Below are 18,984 nucleotides of genomic sequence, written 5' to 3' on the forward strand. Positions count from 1 at the left end.
ATCCCACCTTCCTTAATAAACCCTAATCAACACTAACATCTGTGGCAATTTACTGTTGCTAAAAATAAAACCATGTTATATATAACACCTCAGAGTTTACAGAGCACTTCCATGTATATCATCAAATTTGAATCTCATGAAGTTCCTTCAGATACTTTTTTAAATCACCTGTTTTCCTTTTCTAATTGATGAGGCTGAGGGAGGTTAGGAATGCATGCTATCTCAAAGAAGCCCACACACACTCACAGGTCTGTAGTTTCTCCCTCAGTGCTCTTTCCAACCCTAGAAGTGGATAGCACATACCCCAGAGTGGGTAGAGATTGATTTTTAACACTAACAATACTGGTCCTTAAACCTTTAGCTACCACATTTGATCTTCTCAACAACCTTGTTGTTTAGGTCAGTATGAAGAGAGGATGAACTTGAGCCCTTGGCTCAGAGGTAAAGCTAAAACCCAAGTACAGAATCTTAACTAGTTCAAAGTCTGTGCATCCCAAATGCTTCACAAAAGAAGATCACTGTTTATTTAATATGAAGCAAGGCAATGGGGGTGGGGGGACTAGAGAACCAGTTAGCTCTGGCATCAGATATCCCAGACACTTTGCTCACTACACAAATCCAGACAAGTTACCAAACTGCTTTATAATTCAGTTTGTCTTTTTGCGATACTGAAGAATCCACTACTTCATACTATGGAACAGTAAATCATAACTGATCATGAAATATCTTTAAACAAACAAATTAATAAATAAAGCAAGCTGGGCACTGGGATCCAAGAGCGTAGCTTAGTGGTAGAGTGCTTGCCTAGCATGTACAAAGTCCTGGGTTCAATTCCTCAGTACCACATACACAGAAAAAGCCAAAAGTGGTACTGTGGCTCCAGTGGTAGGACATTAGCCTTAAGAAAGTCCAAGGACAGTGCCCAGGCCCTGAGTTCAAGCCTCAGAACTGGCAAAAAAAAATAAAAATAAAAAAGCTGGGAACTTGTGGCTCATACTTGTAATCCTAGCTATTCAGGAGACTGAGATCTGAGGATGGTAGTTTGAAACCAGCCCAGGCAGAAAAGTCTGTGAGACTCTTATCTCCAATAAACTACTCAGAAAAAGCCAGGAACTGGCACTGTCATGAAAGCGCTAGCCTTGATCAGGGAGAGTCCCTGAGTTCAAGCACCAAGGCCCGCACAAAAAAATAAAATAATAAATACTGAATTTGTGATATATGTTTGGATGAGAATTTTTTATCTATTTCTTAATTTCTTCTCCCAATTAATTTTTTTAAGTACAATGACTTCTTTTCCCAACACCTGGCAATATCAATTTCAAAGAACTAGACCAGCCCATGAACTATCATTGTTCCTCTTTTTAGGCACCTGTTACAAGTCCTACCATAAATCCCCCCAAGGGTAACTCACTAATGAAAACCATTTTTCTGCTGTGCAACTGAATATCCAGCTGCTCTCTCCTTACAATCTGCCACCTTGATATGCAACCTTCCCAAAGCACTGATTAGAATGAATGAAATCAGAAAAACTCTGAAATAATAGAGAAAGCACCAAATATATAAAGCATCACCTTCTGAATGTTACTTTGAGCATACATGCTCATTGGAGAGCGCACCAATATCCTATGAGCCCAAATTCTGAAGCATATCTACATCAATGATCCTGGACCACATACTTCCTTGTCTATAAAAATACAGATGTTGCTAGGCACTAGTGCTCACACCTATAATCCTAGCTACTCAGGGAGCTGAGATCTGATGATCGAGATTCAAAAACAGGGCAAAAAAGTCTATGAAACTCTTAACTGAGAAACTGAACTGTGGCTCAGGCGGTAGAGCACTTGCTTTGGGCATAAAATATGAAACTAAATTCTGTGGGATCCTAAATTCAATAATCTAATCAAATTAGTGAAAAACTTCCATTTTCTTTTAGTGTTTTTTCTTCCACTAATTCTAGGTGCCAGGACAGGCACAGGGCTCATAATGAATTAAAACTAATTGACCAGCATTTGGATCCCACTAAAGAAAAAAAAAAAAATGGGGGGGGGGGGGTCGGTCATGGGTCTTGAACTTGGGCCTGGGCATTGTCCCTAAGTTCTTCAGCTCAAGGCTACTGCCCTATCTCTTGAGAGCCATGGCACCACTTCCAGTTTTCTGTTGATTAACTGGAGAGAAGAGTCTCACCAACTTTAGTGCCCGGACTGGCTTTGAACTTCGATCCTCAGATCTCAGCCTCCTGAGAAGCTAGGATTACAGACATGAGCCACCACACCCAGTAGTAGGCTATTAAACTGGATTATGAAGATAACTAATTTTATAAATCAAGTCAAGAAAATAATCTTACTTTTAACTTAAAAGGTGTATTTAAGTCCTTTTCAACACATAGACTGCTACTACAAAAAGTAGGGCTGACCAAGAGAAAGTAAAGCAAATATTCTTCATTTGTCTACAGTTCCTATCTCTTACAAAAAGGAAGTCTGATTCCAAATCTTAGATTGTCATACACACACACACACATAATCTTTCTTACTTCAGAAGAAAACAGGGATTTGACAACTTCCACTCCATTATTTTATACAGATGAGAAAAACCCCAACTCAGGAGAGGCAAGTAGATCTCAAATGCCGTGTGGTATACAGCACTTTGTCTCAAAATACTGACAGTCGGGACAGTGGTTGCTAGCATACCCAAGGCTTTGGATTCAATCCCCAGAACTGCTCCCTCTCCCCTGTACCCCTGTGTCCTAAAAGCACCAAGTCATATCACATTTCCCGACTCTCAGACTAATTTTAAGTGTCAGTACGCGTAAGAAGTAACTTTTTCTCAAAATTGTTATTAATTTCACTTAATACCACCTCCTACATACACATATATCAAACTCATAAACTGTAAAATATAGTTTCAACAACTAAGATACATGACGAGCTCTAAAAATACATTCCTTAGGAATATGCTTCTCATAACACAGCCATGATCAAAAACTGGTTCTATACATAAAATTTCAATCTTTTGGGCCGCAGTTTGGCCTAGTGGTAGAGTGCTTGCCTAGCATGCACGAAGACCCAGGTTCAATTCCTCGGTACCACATGCACAGAAAAAAAGCCAGAAGTGATGCTGAGGCTCAAGTGGTAGAGCTCTGGCCTTGAGAAAGTCCAAGGACAGTGCTCAGACCCTGAGCTCAAGCCCAGGACTGGCAAAAAAAAAAAAAAAATTCAATTTTTCAATGTTTTAGGAGTCAGCTGTCTACATTGTTAATTTACAACAAAAACAGCTGTATACTGGTGGCTCATGCCTATAATCCTAGCTACTCAGAGGGCTGAGATCTAAGAATCTCACTGGAACCCACCCCAAACAGAAAAAATTGTGATCTTGTCTCCAATAAACCATCTAAGCCTAGTGTGAGCGAGAGATTCTCCTACTCTGGTCTGGAGGAAGTAAGTGGCCATGTGTTAGGGGTACTATGAACCACCTCAAACAGTAAGAAAAAGCTGGGCACCAAGGGCTTATACGTGTAATCCTAGCTACTCAGGAGGCTGAGATCTGAGGATCTCAGTTCAAAGTCAGCCTAGGCAATACAAAGCTGTGAGACTCTTGTTTCCAACTAATCACTAGAAAATGGGAAGTGGGGATATGGCTCAAGGGTAGGGCCACAGTCTTGAGCTGAAGAGCTCAGGGACAGCCCCCAGGCACAGGAGTAAGGCAGTAGCCTTGAGCTGAAGAGCGCAGGCCCTGAGTTCAAGCCCCATAATCCGCCCCCCACTCAAAAAAAACATCTAAGAGCTGGAACCACAGCTATGGCTCAAGTGGCAGAGTGCCAGCCTTGAATGAAAAAAGCCAGCAGAGAGCACTATGTCCTGAGTTCAAGTCCATTTTTTTTTCAAGTCCATTTTTTTAAATAATATATTACAATGAAAATAAGTACAGATCATATTATACTTTTATTTGAAATCATGCCTGGTACCTGAGAAAATCCCAACATTTGCACCCATCTATTAACTGAGGAAGGTATATGCAAAGATCCATTTTCCAACTGCTCTTCACCAAGTAAGAGTCAGATGAAATATCAAAATCTCTTCCAGCTTAACACAAATGAAAAACAATCTTAAAAGAAAAAGAACTAATTCAAATTATCTCAAATTTGAAGTTTCTAAATAGATGTTTCATGTATTGTTGAAAATCAAGTTATTTCAAATGTTATCCACTCTTGTAATTGAATGTTTTTCACATAGATGGAAATGAAACCAGTCTACTTTTAGTCAAGCATCAGTGAAAAAGAACTAATTCAAATTATCTCAAATTTGAAGTTTCTAAATAGGTGTTTCATGTATTATTAAAAATCGTTCAAAATTAAGTTATTTCAAATGTTATCCACTCTTGTAATTGAATGTTTTCACATAGATGGAAATGAGACCAATCTACTTTTAGTCAAGCATCAGTGAAGAAAGTATATATACCAATAATTCTAGGTGTTTTTCTATTTCCTACTAAAGTATTGATATTTGCAAACTCCTAAAATATATACAGGATACAACTAAAGTATGCCCAATTTTCAATACAACATCTTACATTACCAATGCAGAGGCCAAAAAAGACAATCATTAAATATGTTTAACAGTGTGTAATAACAATCCCAACTATAAAAATACAAAAAGGAAAAATTATTTCATCATGAATGTGGCATTATGGTATAATTATGCTTGTTTCATTTAACATCGACAGGTACATCAGGTCGCCTCATGGTAAAATAGTCATTCCATCTATAAAATTTAAGTGTAACATTACTTTACTAATCAGTAACTACAATTAGGGTTGATTTTTTTTAAATACAGTATCGTACAACTTGAAAGATGTATTTCAGTTAGCCAAATAACCTATCATTAAGGTTTATTTAATCCAGATCTTTGGGTTTCAATTTTTCTAAATATTCCATATCCTAAAATTTGCAAATACAAACACAGTCAGTCATATAGTTAGATTATAAATCTCTAATATACCTAAAGAATCCATATTTTTAAAATTATATTTTAGAAAACCAAAGGTGAGTATAAAAAAGAAAGTTTTCCCTAGAAGCAACAATAACAATAGGTCAATTCCAAACCCCTTCATTACCAGTGCTTTACCAGCTAAGGGGATGTACTGGGTTTTTTGGAAGGTAGGATTTTTTTTAAAGTGGGGGAGTGTCTTTATTTTCCCAGTCTTCTTCAGATATTTTGAAAAAAAAATATTTTTTTCTCTTTTACAAAATGTCAGGTGCTTTTAAAGGAATAGTTTTCTACTGAGTGAGCCAGGGTTTCTCAACTTTCAAAGTACAATTGAACCCTTCTCCTGCCCAGATAAACTGAACTGTGGCGCATAACAAAATTGTTAAAACTAAGATGCTTCATTTGACAGATGTTTCATTAAATTCATCTCAAACATGAAGTTAGGAGATGCCTTGGGAAGGGAGAAGGACGTTAACTTTAAGAAAACTTTGAGAGAGAATGCTCTAAGTTCACTAAGTTCATTCACATGAAAGAGAGCATATTAATAATATGTAGCACATCTCAAATCTCCTGCCAAGGGAAAACTGCCCGTATGTGTGTTTAGCACATCCCAAGACACCCGAACAGGATGATGGAAAGCTAAAGAATCAGAGTACACACCACCAGCTGCCGCACAAAGTTTAATGAATTCAACAAATGTTATACAAATATGTCCTATTTTCTACCAGGCTTGGATTTTATACAGTATCACTGAATATTATATTACTAATAAGTCAAAGATTAAATATGGGGTTCTATGATAAAGAAAAATGACAAGTAAGCATGTATTACACTAAAAAATTAATCATCACCTCAGAATTACTAATCATTTAGATAGTTAATTTCACAAGTTGTATGTATGCAGCGAGGTGTGTATGGATGTTTTAATAGGGTTTGAACCCAGGATCCCATACATGCTTAACCATGTACTCTACCACTAAGTTAAATCCCTGCACCATTTTACAGCAAAAAAAAAAGTTATACCGGGGCCGGGAGTTTGGCCTAGTGGTTAAAGTGCTTGCCTAGCATGCATGAAGACCTGGGTTCGATTCCTCGGTACCACATACATAGAAAAAAGCCGGAAGTGGTGCTGAGGCTCAAGTGGTAGAGCTCTAGGCTTGAGAAAGTCCAAGGACAGTGCTCAGGCCCTGAGCTCAAGCCCAGGACTGGCAAAAAAAAAAAAAAAAGTTATACCTCTTGAAATTTTATCCAAACTCATTTATACCTATCTCCTCTCTACAATTATTGTAATGAGTACAAATGACATTATTTGGGGAATGAAATTCAGGGAGAATTTACTCCGTAACATGGATTATAAAAATGGTACAAGAGCATATATAGCAATACCAATAAAGCATTACTTATCATTACTTTTCTTTACCAAGTACAGATAATCCTTTTTTAAAATAAAAGGCAAGTTCGACTTTTTAATAATGGTATTTTCAGTATTTTAGAGGAATCAGACTATCACCTCTTAGGTGAAATATTCTTTACTTTTCAACGAAGATTTACTGCTTAAAGAATAAGACAACCTTAAGGAAAAGAATAAAGAACCATTAGTTAAACATTTCATTTCAACCCAAAGTACAGCTAGTTTTGTAAGCAGATATTTACATCACTTCAGTACTTTCTGTATTAGCTGCTTTTTTGCCAGTGTTTGTTATATTTTTAAAGGTAGTATGATAAAAATAGAACTACTCAGATTTTACAAGGAATACCACTCAGGACTGCAGGATAATAGCACCTCATTACCAACAAACATAGCGTATTTTCTGAATGCTTTCAACCAAGTGAAAATTTTAAGTGTAAATGAAATTCAGCATCAATTCATGGAAAGTGATATGAATTGCAAAGCAGAACATCTAGCTGTCTATTCTCAGCTCTATCAAGGACTGTAAAAACATAAGCCAAATTTCTCTGTGCATTTATTTCTCCATCTAAAAAGGACTTACACTAACCCCTCCCTAATAATGTTTCTGAAAGAGCAAATGAGATAATTTATATGAAAATCCTGTAAGATTTTTGAAGACAACAAAATCCAATGTATAACAAACGTTATCAAGCCACAGTTAAAAGACATCATGTACTTTACATCAAAAAAATCAAATATATAAATATGACAAAATGTAAAATATAAAAAACAAAATAAATTTAAACATTTTGTACTTAAAAGGACTACTGGAGCATACACTGAGGGTCACATGTTCAAAATACGTTATTCAATACTGCTGTAATTACAGTAATAAGAACCTGCCAGTCAATACTACAGCTTAATGCTCAACCACTCCTCTTGGTTTCCATGTGGGAAACCATATAAGGATTAATCATTCCCAGAAGAGAAAAAGAGAAGAAATATGAGATGGGTAAAGAAACTGTTCTACCACGCTATCCCAAGGATTCACATAAAAAAACCATCTTGTCAAGATGCACTAAGTGCAGTGTATGTATTCTTCATTCTGTAAGTGCCCTCTCTATTATTATAACCTGAACTGAAACAGGCAGAATATCAGATCTAAAAGGTTAAACAAACAAAAACCAACAAGAGTTAAAAGTATAATACTGCCCTTGCTCAGTAACACAGACTTCCCGTGGAGTCCAAAACAGGAGCTCATTCGTGTTTAGGAGTCTATAAAATTTATGCCAAGCAACCTAAACTCTTTTATTTTAAGCTAAAATTATTTCAGGCAAAATTTAAGATGTCTAGATGTCTAATTTTTTAAATGTCCATTAAAAATTTCTCTTATTTTAGAACAGCTAAGAGGATCATCGTATGATCAATGCAACAATAAGTTTCCATCTAAATTTTCATTATTTCTGAAATGACATGGTACTTTCTATCCAAAGTCTTTTACTTCATTGAAGACTTTCATTTCTACCTTACCCAAATAAATAACTTCAAAGCAACCACAAATGGCTTTCAAACACTTTCAAGAACAACCTGGACACTAAACTTCATTGAAAAGAACAAAATTCTTCCCTGGAAAAGAACTTGTTGAACAATGACACTAAGTGAGAAACTAAAAGAAACAGGTAGAAAAATCACAGACAATAAATAATGAGCTCAGCTTAAGGCTGGAAAATATTCAGAAGGCCTCAAAGGTAACTTTCTGGCTATCCTTAACTCTCCTACAAATAAAGACATGCAACAAGAAAGGCAAATTATATATAATGATAAAATAAATAAGGTATTGAATTTTCCACGATGACCTTTAAGGCTGTCATTCAAAACAAATATTGCTTTCTTAAAGAAAACAAGTATCAAGATACAACATCCTTGTAACTTGTCCTATATTCCACTGGAGCACCAGAAATAGTATTTCTAGGAATCTCTTCAGCCCAGTGTAAACCTTCACTATATATGAAATCCTGACAATATCTCAGGAAGTGAGTTGTATCAAGACTAAACTTCCATGTGAAAGTTCAAGTGGATTCACTAGATACTAAACTTTGTCCTAAGGCAAATGAATGTCAGTACAGAGTTGTAATATCAACCTTGATTTAAAATAAGCTCAACATTGTTTAAATACAAAACAAGCAATCAGACATCTTAATTACCTCATATTTCCTTTCTAAAACTTTGTGTGTACTCCAACTTCATATTCAAGAACAGGATGGATAATTCGGAGTGACATCCCCACTTTACTAGTCCTTTTTATGAGCTTATACACAGATGTATATATGTATTTATGCTGTGCACATAAATAAGGTCAGAGTGAGATAACAATTATTGTTTTTCATAAAGAATAAAAGTATTTAAATGATTATACCAGAAATTGAAGATTTAACAAAAGGACTTGTCATTTTACATATACTGAAATTCATTAGGAAAAAAAGTGCTTATCATTCACTTGGATATTGTAGACACTCTTAAGTCAATCCAAGCGAATCAAAGATTTGAAGTTTATGACTGTGATACCCAAAACCTTCCCTGTGGACATGCATCAGGATCAACATCTATTGTGAACAAAACAAGGGTCGAAAATCTCCTTCCTTCCATATAAAAGTGTTCAAATATTGTTCATTTTCTATATCCTTTTTTATATCTACTACCCTTTGTGTTAAAGAACATGTATCATGTCAGCAAAATATTCTCTTTTTTAAGTGTGCTTCCTCCCTTGAAAGCTGTCATAAACTATTATTTTACAAATTACATGAGCTGTAGGAAAAAGGGACAGAGGGGTTACTTCGTAAAATAAAATTTTAAAAGTCACCCATTTTCTGGGCCAAAATTTTTAAGACCCATCACTCAGTTGAGATATTATCTCCAGTACTACAAATGCTATAGTATTGAGGTCTGGTTTCCTTTATAAGCAAAAATTCATCAGAAATCCATTTGAGCATTTCAGAAAAATTGCAATAAAACTTGAGAGGAATATCTCAACCAGGATGTTGCCTGACTTAAATATTTCAACACAATTTAAATTTTTATTTATTCAACTTAACTAACAGCAACTAGGATATATATTCAACCAAATGCATTATATCTAAAAGAATAGGTACCAATTAATGGAGTTGACAGTATGATTACTTTTGACATAACCTAAAACCTAGAGTTGGCAAATATTTAATTCTCATGATTTAGTTCTTCTATTCTAACTTTCTTAAAGTTTCTTAACAGCAAAGAACTTTTGCTCAAACCAGAGGAGGGAAAGGACGAAAACTTACAGAGTTCAAACGCAGTAACCCAGGACCTATAGCTCCCTAATTTAGAACCAGCCAGGTCTTTAGCCAAAAGACACACACTACAATTTCTCCTCAACGCTTGTTAAGAATTTGATCTGGTACTGGAAAGACAGGAGGATCTGGGATCCGCCCCAAAAAAAGAAAAAGCAAAACTACTTAAATTATTACTATGGAACCAAGTGCAAGTGCTACATTTCAATGGTCTTGACCAGAAAGCTGGAAGCAGACTCATTTTTGCGCATGATTCAAATTTGCAGAAAGAAACTGAAGTAAGTGGGGAGGGGGGGATTCACTAAACTACAACAAGAGCAATATGTCCAGTGTCCAAGAGGAATGTAAGAACAGCAGCACGAAACAAACAAAGGCGTCAGTTGACAAGGCACAAGTGGCCCTCAGTGGCCCATACCGTGCTCCCAGTCCAGGAACGGTGAACTTGGGACAGTCAGAGGCAGGGAAGGTGATCATTCCTGAGGATTAGGGCCGTTTACCTGCAATCCCCAACTGCCTGCAAGCCAGCGAGCCCTAGCAGAGACCAGGAGGAGGCACCTTCTGTGTGAAAGGTGTCGCTGCGGACCGTGTGCTGCCCGCACTTCCTGGGTGGCCGGGCTGCCACTTCCCCCTGGCCTTCCTACCTGCTCCCAGGAGTGACCAAAACTGCCATCTTCACACCGCTCCGCTTAGCATTTGGCAGACTACACAGGGAAAACGGCACCCAAATATCAAAGACCCGGCAGCTCCACAATCACTTTGGGGCTGGGCCCCGTGGACCGCGTTTGGGGGTGGGGGGAGCGGAGCGCTGGCTGCCAGGTTGAGGGGGACACATGGGGGGGGACACACGCCAACGTGCAGGTGGCTTTCTTACCTGCATAGAAGCGGATGAGGCAGCCGACCTCGGAGTCCATGCCTTCTTCCTGCACCCTCCACAGTTCCCCGAATCCCAGTTGGAAGAGGTAGTCATTTTGGATCTGCAGGGGCTTCTCGTCCGCCTCCAGGCGCCGGGTGGTCTCTCCGTGGAGCTGCACGTACAGGGTGGGCGGTGGGGGCGCCTTCTCCACCATCATCTCCCCGCTCCTCCCCGTGGGGGACAGGAGGCGTCCCGGGGCCACCGCCACCACCGTGTCCCCCCGAGATCCCTCGCGGGCCGCCCCGCCGGGGGGTTTCTGTGGCGGCGGTGGAGGTGGGGTGGCCGTCTGGGGCTGCACGGGGAGGCCCGGGCGACGAGGCTGGGCCGGATCGGTCTCCAGCTCTTCCGACGACGAGGAGCCGCCGCCGCCAACGCCGCCGCCGCCGCCGCTGCTGTAGGGATCGAGGCGATCGGAGACGCTCTCGGCACTGGGGCTCAGGCTGAAGCTCTCGGTGTCAGAGGCCGGACCCGCGGGGGCGCCGTCCAGATGTCGCGGGGCTCCGGGCGGGGAGGCCGGGCCTCCCGGGAACGTCTCGCCGGGGCTGGAGTCCGAGGGCGTGGGGCTGGAGCGGGAGGCGCGGCGTGGCCATCCGCCCGCGGGCAGCGGCAGGTCGCCAGGGGGGGCGCGCGGCAGACCCCCGACGGCGCCCGGGGCAGCGACCCTGACCGAGGGCGAATCCGGGGGCGCGAGCCTCGCGCCGGCGTCGGGGGGCAGCTCCGCGCCCGTCGGGGCGTCCTCGGCAGCGCCCGGCGCCCGGCCCGGCACCTTCACCACCCCGCCGCCTTTGTGGCCCAGCTGCAGGAGGCGGGCGGCCACCTCGCCCGCCGTGGTGTCCAGCGTGCAGAGCACCGGGCGCAGGTAGCCGGAGGCCAGGTGGCGGTCGAAGACGTGCACGCAGCCCCGCCGGAGCTGGTGCCTCACCCAGTCCCGGTCCGACGGCTGCAGCGGCAGCATCTGCCGGTGCTTCAGGAGCAGCGTCTTCCGGTCCAGGCTCCGAGTGCACAACGCCGCCGAGGCCGAGCAGGAGGCGGGGAGGCCGGCGGCGCCCGGGGACTGCGCGGCGGGCCCGGCGGAGGACGAGGACGACGACGACGACGACGAGGAGGACGACGACGAGGCGGCGGCGGCCGCGGCGGACAGATTCCTCTTCAGCCTCCCTCTCCTAAGCAGGAGCGAGTTGGCGCCGCCGCCGGCCCCGGACGCCGGGGCGATGCCGCCGGCGGGGGGCTGCGGAGCCCCACGCCGCCGCCGGCGCCCCGTGGCCCCGGCCCGGCCCGGCGGCGCCTCGCGGGGGGCCTCCGCCCGCGCCCCGCCACCGCCGTTCCCGCCGCTCGCGGGCGCCGCGGTCAGCGCGGGCTTCGGGCTCCGGCCGCCCCCGGGTGCCGCCGCCGCCGCCGCCGCCGCCCGGTCCTCCCGGCCGGGGTCGGGGAGTCGCTGCGCCGGGGCCGCGGCGGCGGGCTCCATCGCCGTGGGGTTTCGCGTTTCCCCCCCAGCTCGGGCGGCGACGGGCGGAGAGGGAGGCGGTGAGGCGAAGGTGGGAGACGGCGGCGGCGGCGGCCGCGCGCCGACAAGGGAGAAGCCAATGGCGCTCGGCGCGGCCGTTCCAGGGGATTATGTGGCAATTCGGAGCATTCCGTCGGTGTCTCGGTGTTCCATCCCGCGAGCCCGCCGGGCCGCACCGCACCCCCCCACCCCCTGCCACACGCGCCCTCCCCGCCGGGTCCAGGGCTCCCCCGGCGCTAGGCCCCGCCCGCTCCGCCCGCCTCACCCCGGCGAGCCAGCCGCCGAGCGTGGCTCATTGAATATTAATCACGCGCGCGGGAAGGCGGGCGGCGGGCCTCATGAATATGCATCGCTCACATGACGCCATTTGGGGGCGGAGCGTAGGGAAGGGAAGGACGGACGGGGCGGGACCTCAGGGTAAATAAACGTGACGCCTGCGTGGGAGGGCGGGGCCGTTCCTGGGCGGCTCCTGAGTCCACCAGTGGCGGAGGGGGCGCGCGGCGCAGGAGACGCGCGGTTCTCCTTGGGAGTTGTAGTTTTCTTCTCGACGGGGCATGGGGAAGAGGGTGGTGGCCAACTACAAGCCCCAGCGACCCTCAGGAGTTCGGCCGTTTCTATAGAGCCAGCTGCTAGCCGTAGCTGGTGGGCATTGTGCCCTCTACTGTTGAACTCCTTGCCTGGGGCTGTTCTTTTGCCTTACTCGGCCATTCCTGCTTGCAGATGACTTCTTTTCACTGCTAATTCCAAGTGAGGGTTTTCAGGGACTCTTTCACGGTGCGGACACCCTGGTACCCCCCTGCCCGTGGTGTACGATACAGTAAGTACACAGCCAGGGCACCCCCGGCCCCCTGGCCGGCCGCTGGGCCCTCCACTCCCTCCACCTCCCGCTTCCTCAAGGTCGGGGAAGACACGCAGTGGCTGGGAATTCTAACTTAGATGATCCTGTGTGCTGGGAATTAGCCAAACCTGACTCCATCTTTTCCCATTCGCCTTTTAGCAGGGAAAAAAATTTTTTAAAAAAGTGGAAAAGGGCCTGATGTTGAACTTTGAAGTAGTTTAATCACACCGAATGGAGGGGAAATGGAAGAAACGTTCGAATGGACACAGATGTGAAATAAGTTCTTTCTGGGGTTTTTTTTGGGGGGGGGGCTTGGTTTTTTTTTCTTAAGGGGGAGAGATTTATTTATTTAGTCTATTAATGTATTTTTTTGGCAAGATCTCACTGTGTAGCTCAGGCAAACTTCAAACTGACCATCCTGGTCTGAAAAGTGAATTTTTTTTTTTTATAATTTACTAAACCTTTTTAAAAAAAAAAAAAACATTGGTTTCTTTAGTATATTTTATTAGCATACATTAATTCTACCAGAGGGTTTCATAGAGAGCACCATAAAGATGCTTATGGAAGGCTTGACACATGTGTACCCATTTTATTTTCTTAACCTCCCTTTCTCATCTGCCTCCCCCCACCTTTCCAAAGTATTTGGTGGATCTAATTATGCTATCTTATCTGTCAAGCTATAATGTACTTCCATCTTCTTGGTACCCCCAATATCCTCTCTTTTCCTCTTTTCCACTGATTCCTCCCCCTCACTCTCACACACAATCCCCTTTCACACTCATTACCATTGTTACCATAAAGACTAGATTCACAAATAAATGAGAACATATGATACCTGACTTATCTCCCTCAACAGTATGATCTCCACATCTATCCATATTCCTGAAAAACCTTTAATATTAAATTAACATTTTTATTGAATATCCTTGATTGCTTATAAATCTGAGTTGTTACCTCTAAGACCTTTTTTTTTTTTTTGCCAGTCCTGGGACTTGAACTCAGGGCCTGAGTTCTGTCCTTGGGCTTTTTAAAAGCTAGCACTCTACCATTTGAGCCACAGAACCATTTCCAGCTTTTTTTTTCTATGTTTGTGGTACCAAGGAATTGACCCCAGGTCTTCATGCATGCTAGGCAAACACTCTACCATTAGACCACGCTCCTTTCCCCTGTAAGACTTTAAAATATTTTTAACTACATGTTATCCAGGACTTAACTTGAATAAAGTTTCTAGACTTAAGGTGAGACAAGAGAGAGCAAGCAACTGAAATTGCCCCCAAGAAAAGCCTTTAGTTTTTCAAAAAGAAATGGAGAACACTACCAGGATAAAAATAACTTTCAGTGAATCTTGAAATTCCTAAAATTTCTCCCAAGAAGTATGTCTTATATTTTTTTAAGGATTTACCCTTTCGTAAGCTAATTTTTATTACATTGACCGCAATTGCAGCATTTTAAAAATTAGGGCTTCCCATAAGAAAGATGCAGATTCAATTAAGTTAGCAAACTGCTAGAGACATGTACATCAATCATGTGCTCAGCAATGGAATGACTCAGTACAAAGAAAAAAGGAAGAGAGGTGAAGGACAAAGAGAAGATGAAAGGAGAGGAAAGGGGAGAATTTAGTAGCCAAAATATTGGAATTAGGAGGGGCAGTTAGGGAGCCATCATATACTTCTGACAAAGAAGAAGTTGCTGTAAGAGATACCTAATACTAAATTGCAGGTAGAAGCGGTAATAAATAATGTGAAACTATCAGTATTAAAAAAGGAAATATATTACCAGCTCAAAACAAAAGAGAAAAAGAAAACAGAAATAGACTGGATACCAGTGTCTCAGTCCTATATTCCTATCTAATTGGGAGGCCAAGATTAGAGGATCTCAGTTCCAAGCCAGCCCAAGCAGAAAAGTCCTAGAGCTGCCATCTTCAAGTAGCTAGCAAAAACCTACAGTGGAAGTATGGTCCAAGTAAACAGCACCAGCCATAAGCAAACAAGTGAGAGCACTGAGTTCCAGACTTTGAACTGTGAAAAAAAAAAAAGTAAAGAATTTATTTTTCCCCAGTTCATGAGAACAGTCTCTAATTTGGAAGATAATATATCTCATTGTGGTCAGAATAAGAAAAATCAGTGCAGGGTAAAAAAAGATCTGCTGTATAATCCAAAACCTGGGCAAATCTATGCAATCCTAAGGCTTCACAAAGTACAAAACTTGTGTATCGAAAGAAAGAGGAAGAAAATGAATTCCTAAAGAAAAGATAATCCTTGGAATGCCACATCAGCCAGAACATTGCAGTTGAAATAACAGATTGATGAAGGGCCATGAAACTTGTACTTAGAGCTTATTGGCATTGTGGGACAACACCCAGACCATCTGCACCAACCCACACTGTCAAATTTCTCTGAATAGGGAAAAGTTTTGGATAAAAGGCAAGTGGTTTTCCAGGAACTCATGGAATTGCAACTTCTTCCACTTAGAAAGTATAGCAGGGAGAAGTGGTGCTGTGGCTCAAGAGGTAGAATGCTAGCCTTGAGCTGAAGAGCTCAGGGACAGAGCCCAGGCCCAGAGTTCAAGCCCACGACCAACACACACACACAGAGAGAGAAAAAAAAGTATAGCACGGGTCTAGGATGTAGCTCAGTGGTAGATCACTTGATGTGGACCTGGGTCTGATCTCCAGAACTGCAAAAAACAAAAGCAAAATATGAAGCACTTGATTTCTGTTTCTCTTACAATTGCCAGATGTGAGTAACTCATGCTTGTAATCCTATCTATATAGAAGGCTGAGATCTGAGGATCACAGTTTAAAGACAGCCAGGGCAAGAAAGTCTCTGAGACCCTCATCTCCAGCTAACCACCAAAAAAGCCAGATGCAGAGAGCTATGGCTCAAATACCAGTACTGAGTGAAAAGCTAAGGGACAGTGCCCAGGCCCTGAGCTCAAATTCTAGTAACACACACACACACAGAGCAAAGAATATGCAAATACATGAGACCCTTCCCTTTACAGTATTCTAAGCATACATATAAATCCTCTGTCGCCTTTCAGACTGGCCACACTACTTACAGTATCTTATTTTCAAATACCAAAAGATAATCCTGCAAAGAAACATCAGAGAGAAAAGTTGTAAACCCTGATACCAACTTGTAAAAATATTTTCACAGCTTAAGTTTGGAGATAGAGAATATTATTTTCTATTTTGTTCCACAGCTCCTTTCTGCTGCATGATTTGCAACTGACTTGATGTGTAACTAGGCTAATCCAGTGTGCATCCTTGAATCTAAGATAAAAGAAAACATCTTTGGAATTTTTCCTAATATAAGCAGTTGGAATTTTAATAGTGGCATCAGTTGATAGCTGGGATGGTTTTAATCCGAATTGCTGAGGGCTCAGCTGTGTCCAGAAATACACACAGAAAGATACAATATACAATTTAATACATTTAGTTAGTACATTATAAACAAGGGATCTAATTATAGTTTCACATCTTTATAAACCCTGAGCTACTAGTGGTTTACTTAAATTGCTTACTGTTTACTCAATCTTTTTTTTTTTAAACTGTGAGGGACCCATTTACCAAATTACTGTTCTAGTGAGTCTCAGGTGAGTAAACTGAATTAATATGTTCTCTGTTCACTGGCAAAATGAGACCTTCCGGTCTCTCTCAAATCTTACCCCATCCTTCATAAAACTTCCAATTTGAATTTGATCAAGAGTTTAGATGACTGCTCTCATTTTACACAGTCTATTTTATAGCTGGAGCTTGATTTTCAGATTTTAGTATTCTCTTTGTAATCCATTATTGCTTTATCTTTTCCTCGGTTTTCACTTTCTGCCTCATCCAAATAAACAGATGTTCTGGATGTGACAACAATGAAGCTTTACACTGGACCCAGGCCTTCCTCCTAGTAATATAAGGACCTTATCCTTTTACTTGTAAAAAGATATATACATGTATAGGCACCTTTACCCTAGGTAAACAACTGTATAGGCAAAAATACCTGATGCCAGTCAAGCTCATATATGGGAAATGATAATTTTTTGTCATTAAATTCAGTCTTCTCTCATTGATTTGGACAAATAAGGAAATCTAGATATAAACTTACATATGAATATAAACGTTTTGTCCCATAGTATTTCTTCCCTTACAAATGAGTTTGTCATACGATTGTTTAAAATACTTTTATAATAGCAGTACATTAAAAATGTATTCTTTGGGGCAATGTAATGTTACCTAGCTACTCAAGAGGCTGAGATCCAGAGGATCATGGTTCCAGGCCAGCTCAGCAAAAAATGTATTTGACACTACATTTCAACCAATCAGTGGTACCATGGTCCTCTCCTTTTATCTCAGCTATGAGGGATGCTGAAATCAGGAGGCTAGAGGCTGATATCATCCTGAGAAAAAGTTTGCAAGACCCCACCATAATAGAAAAGGCTAGATGTGGTTGTTTATATCCATCATCCCTGCTATAGATTGCCTGCGTAGGCAAACAAGCAAGACCCTATCTTAAAAATAACCAGAGCAAGAAGGCCTGGAGGTATGGCACAAATAGAACACGTACCTAGCCAGCATGAAGCCCTGAGTTTAAATACCAGTTCCATCCCACACCAAAAGATACATTAATTTAGAAATTGATTTATACCCCACTTCAATTTTTTTTCTCAGAACAGCTTCCTGGGCATGGTGCCTGTCATCTTAGCTACTTGGGGCCTGCGATCAAGTCATCATAATTTGAAGCCAGCGGGGAAGAAAGTCTCTAAGACTCTTATCACTAATTAACTAGAAGCTAGAAGTGGAGATGTGGCCCAAGTGGTAGAGCACTAGCCTTGGGTAAAGAAACTCATGGGCAGTGCCCAGGCCCTGAATTCAAGCCCCAGAGCTGGCACAAGTTGTGTGTGTGTGTGTGAGTTCTTATCTGACCCAAGTATCTAATACCATCAAGATTCATCAAGATTCATCTCTGCCACATATCCTTCCTACAGCATCCCAAGCAGTTCTTCTGATTATCTGAAAACTAAAAACAGAAAAATATTCTCTAGCTAATGACTCCCCTACAACTAGTGTTTTTTCTGTTCCCCTGGTACGGTGATGACAGGAAATACCCTCTATTCCTTTTCCCTCTGCCTCCCTCCACATCCAATGTCCAGGATTCTTCTCTGTGTTCATGCTTTTGTTCTGATTTTTTTGGCAGTACTGATATTTGAACTGTCTCACACTTGCTAAGCAGGTTCTATACCACTTGAGCCATGCCTTTGGTCCTTTGTGTATTGATTATCTTCAAGATAGGGTCTTGCTTTATGCTCGGGCTGGCCTAGACTGTGATCTTCATCTTTTAGATCACTGGAATGACAGGCATCATGCCACTTTGCTCAGCCACTGGTTGAGATGGAATCTTGAGAACTTTGATCCTCTAATTTCAATAACCTGAACTTAAAATATCAAAAATTCATTCTTTTACAACTATGGAACTTAGAAATCCAGAATAAAGATGTTCACAAGGCCATTATCTCTCTAGTGTCTCTAGACTAGATTCCTCCGATTCTTCCATGCTTTCTCAGATTTCTAGTGCTTGCCAGCATTTATTGGCTTCTAGCTGCATCTCCTCAGTCTCTGCTTCTCCTATCTGTCATCACATAGAATCAGGGAGACTTGCCTTCTCCCCACATATATGTGTCTTAAGTTATCCACTACTAAGGACTCCAGTCACTGAGCCAGGTGCTACACTGACCCATTCTGCCTTCATCTTAGCTTGATTGCATCTACAAAAATTCTGTTTCCTGAGGTTCTTGGTAAAAGTAAATTTGAGAGGAATGTTTCAATCTCAATACAAGAGATAATTGGCACGCAACACAGTAGTGCCAATCTGAAAGTCATTAGACTTTCACACTAAGATTTTGTAACCTTCCATGTACAAACACAATTAGTAACGAAACAAGGTTTACAAACTGTTTTACTGTTTAAGTATTCATTGATTCTGCTATACACCAGTCATGATACAAGGAAATGATTATGTGATAGTAAATAAAACACTTCCAG

General features: G+C 42.2%; 1 protein-coding gene across 2 annotated transcripts in view; it reads right to left on the bottom strand.

Moving 5' to 3' along the window:
* The window catches only part of Phlpp1 (PH domain and leucine rich repeat protein phosphatase 1), a 168,089-nt gene extending 155,812 nt beyond the window's left edge, over positions 1 to 12,277 (bottom strand). For both annotated transcript variants that reach the window (XM_090352998.1, XM_090352997.1), the window contains exon 1: positions 10,567 to 12,277. In XM_090352998.1, the coding sequence (XP_090209124.1) occupies positions 10,567 to 12,073 (1,507 nt within the window). In that variant the 5' untranslated portion in view covers positions 12,074 to 12,277. The remainder of the gene's footprint in view (positions 1 to 10,566) is intronic.
* Positions 12,278 to 18,984: the final 6,707 nt, after the last annotated feature.

Source organism: Megascapheus bottae, chromosome 19, assembly GCF_031878675.1.
Source record: "Megascapheus bottae isolate mThoBot1 chromosome 19, mThoBot2.hap1, whole genome shotgun sequence".
Taxonomy (NCBI): domain Eukaryota; kingdom Metazoa; phylum Chordata; class Mammalia; order Rodentia; family Geomyidae; genus Megascapheus; species Megascapheus bottae.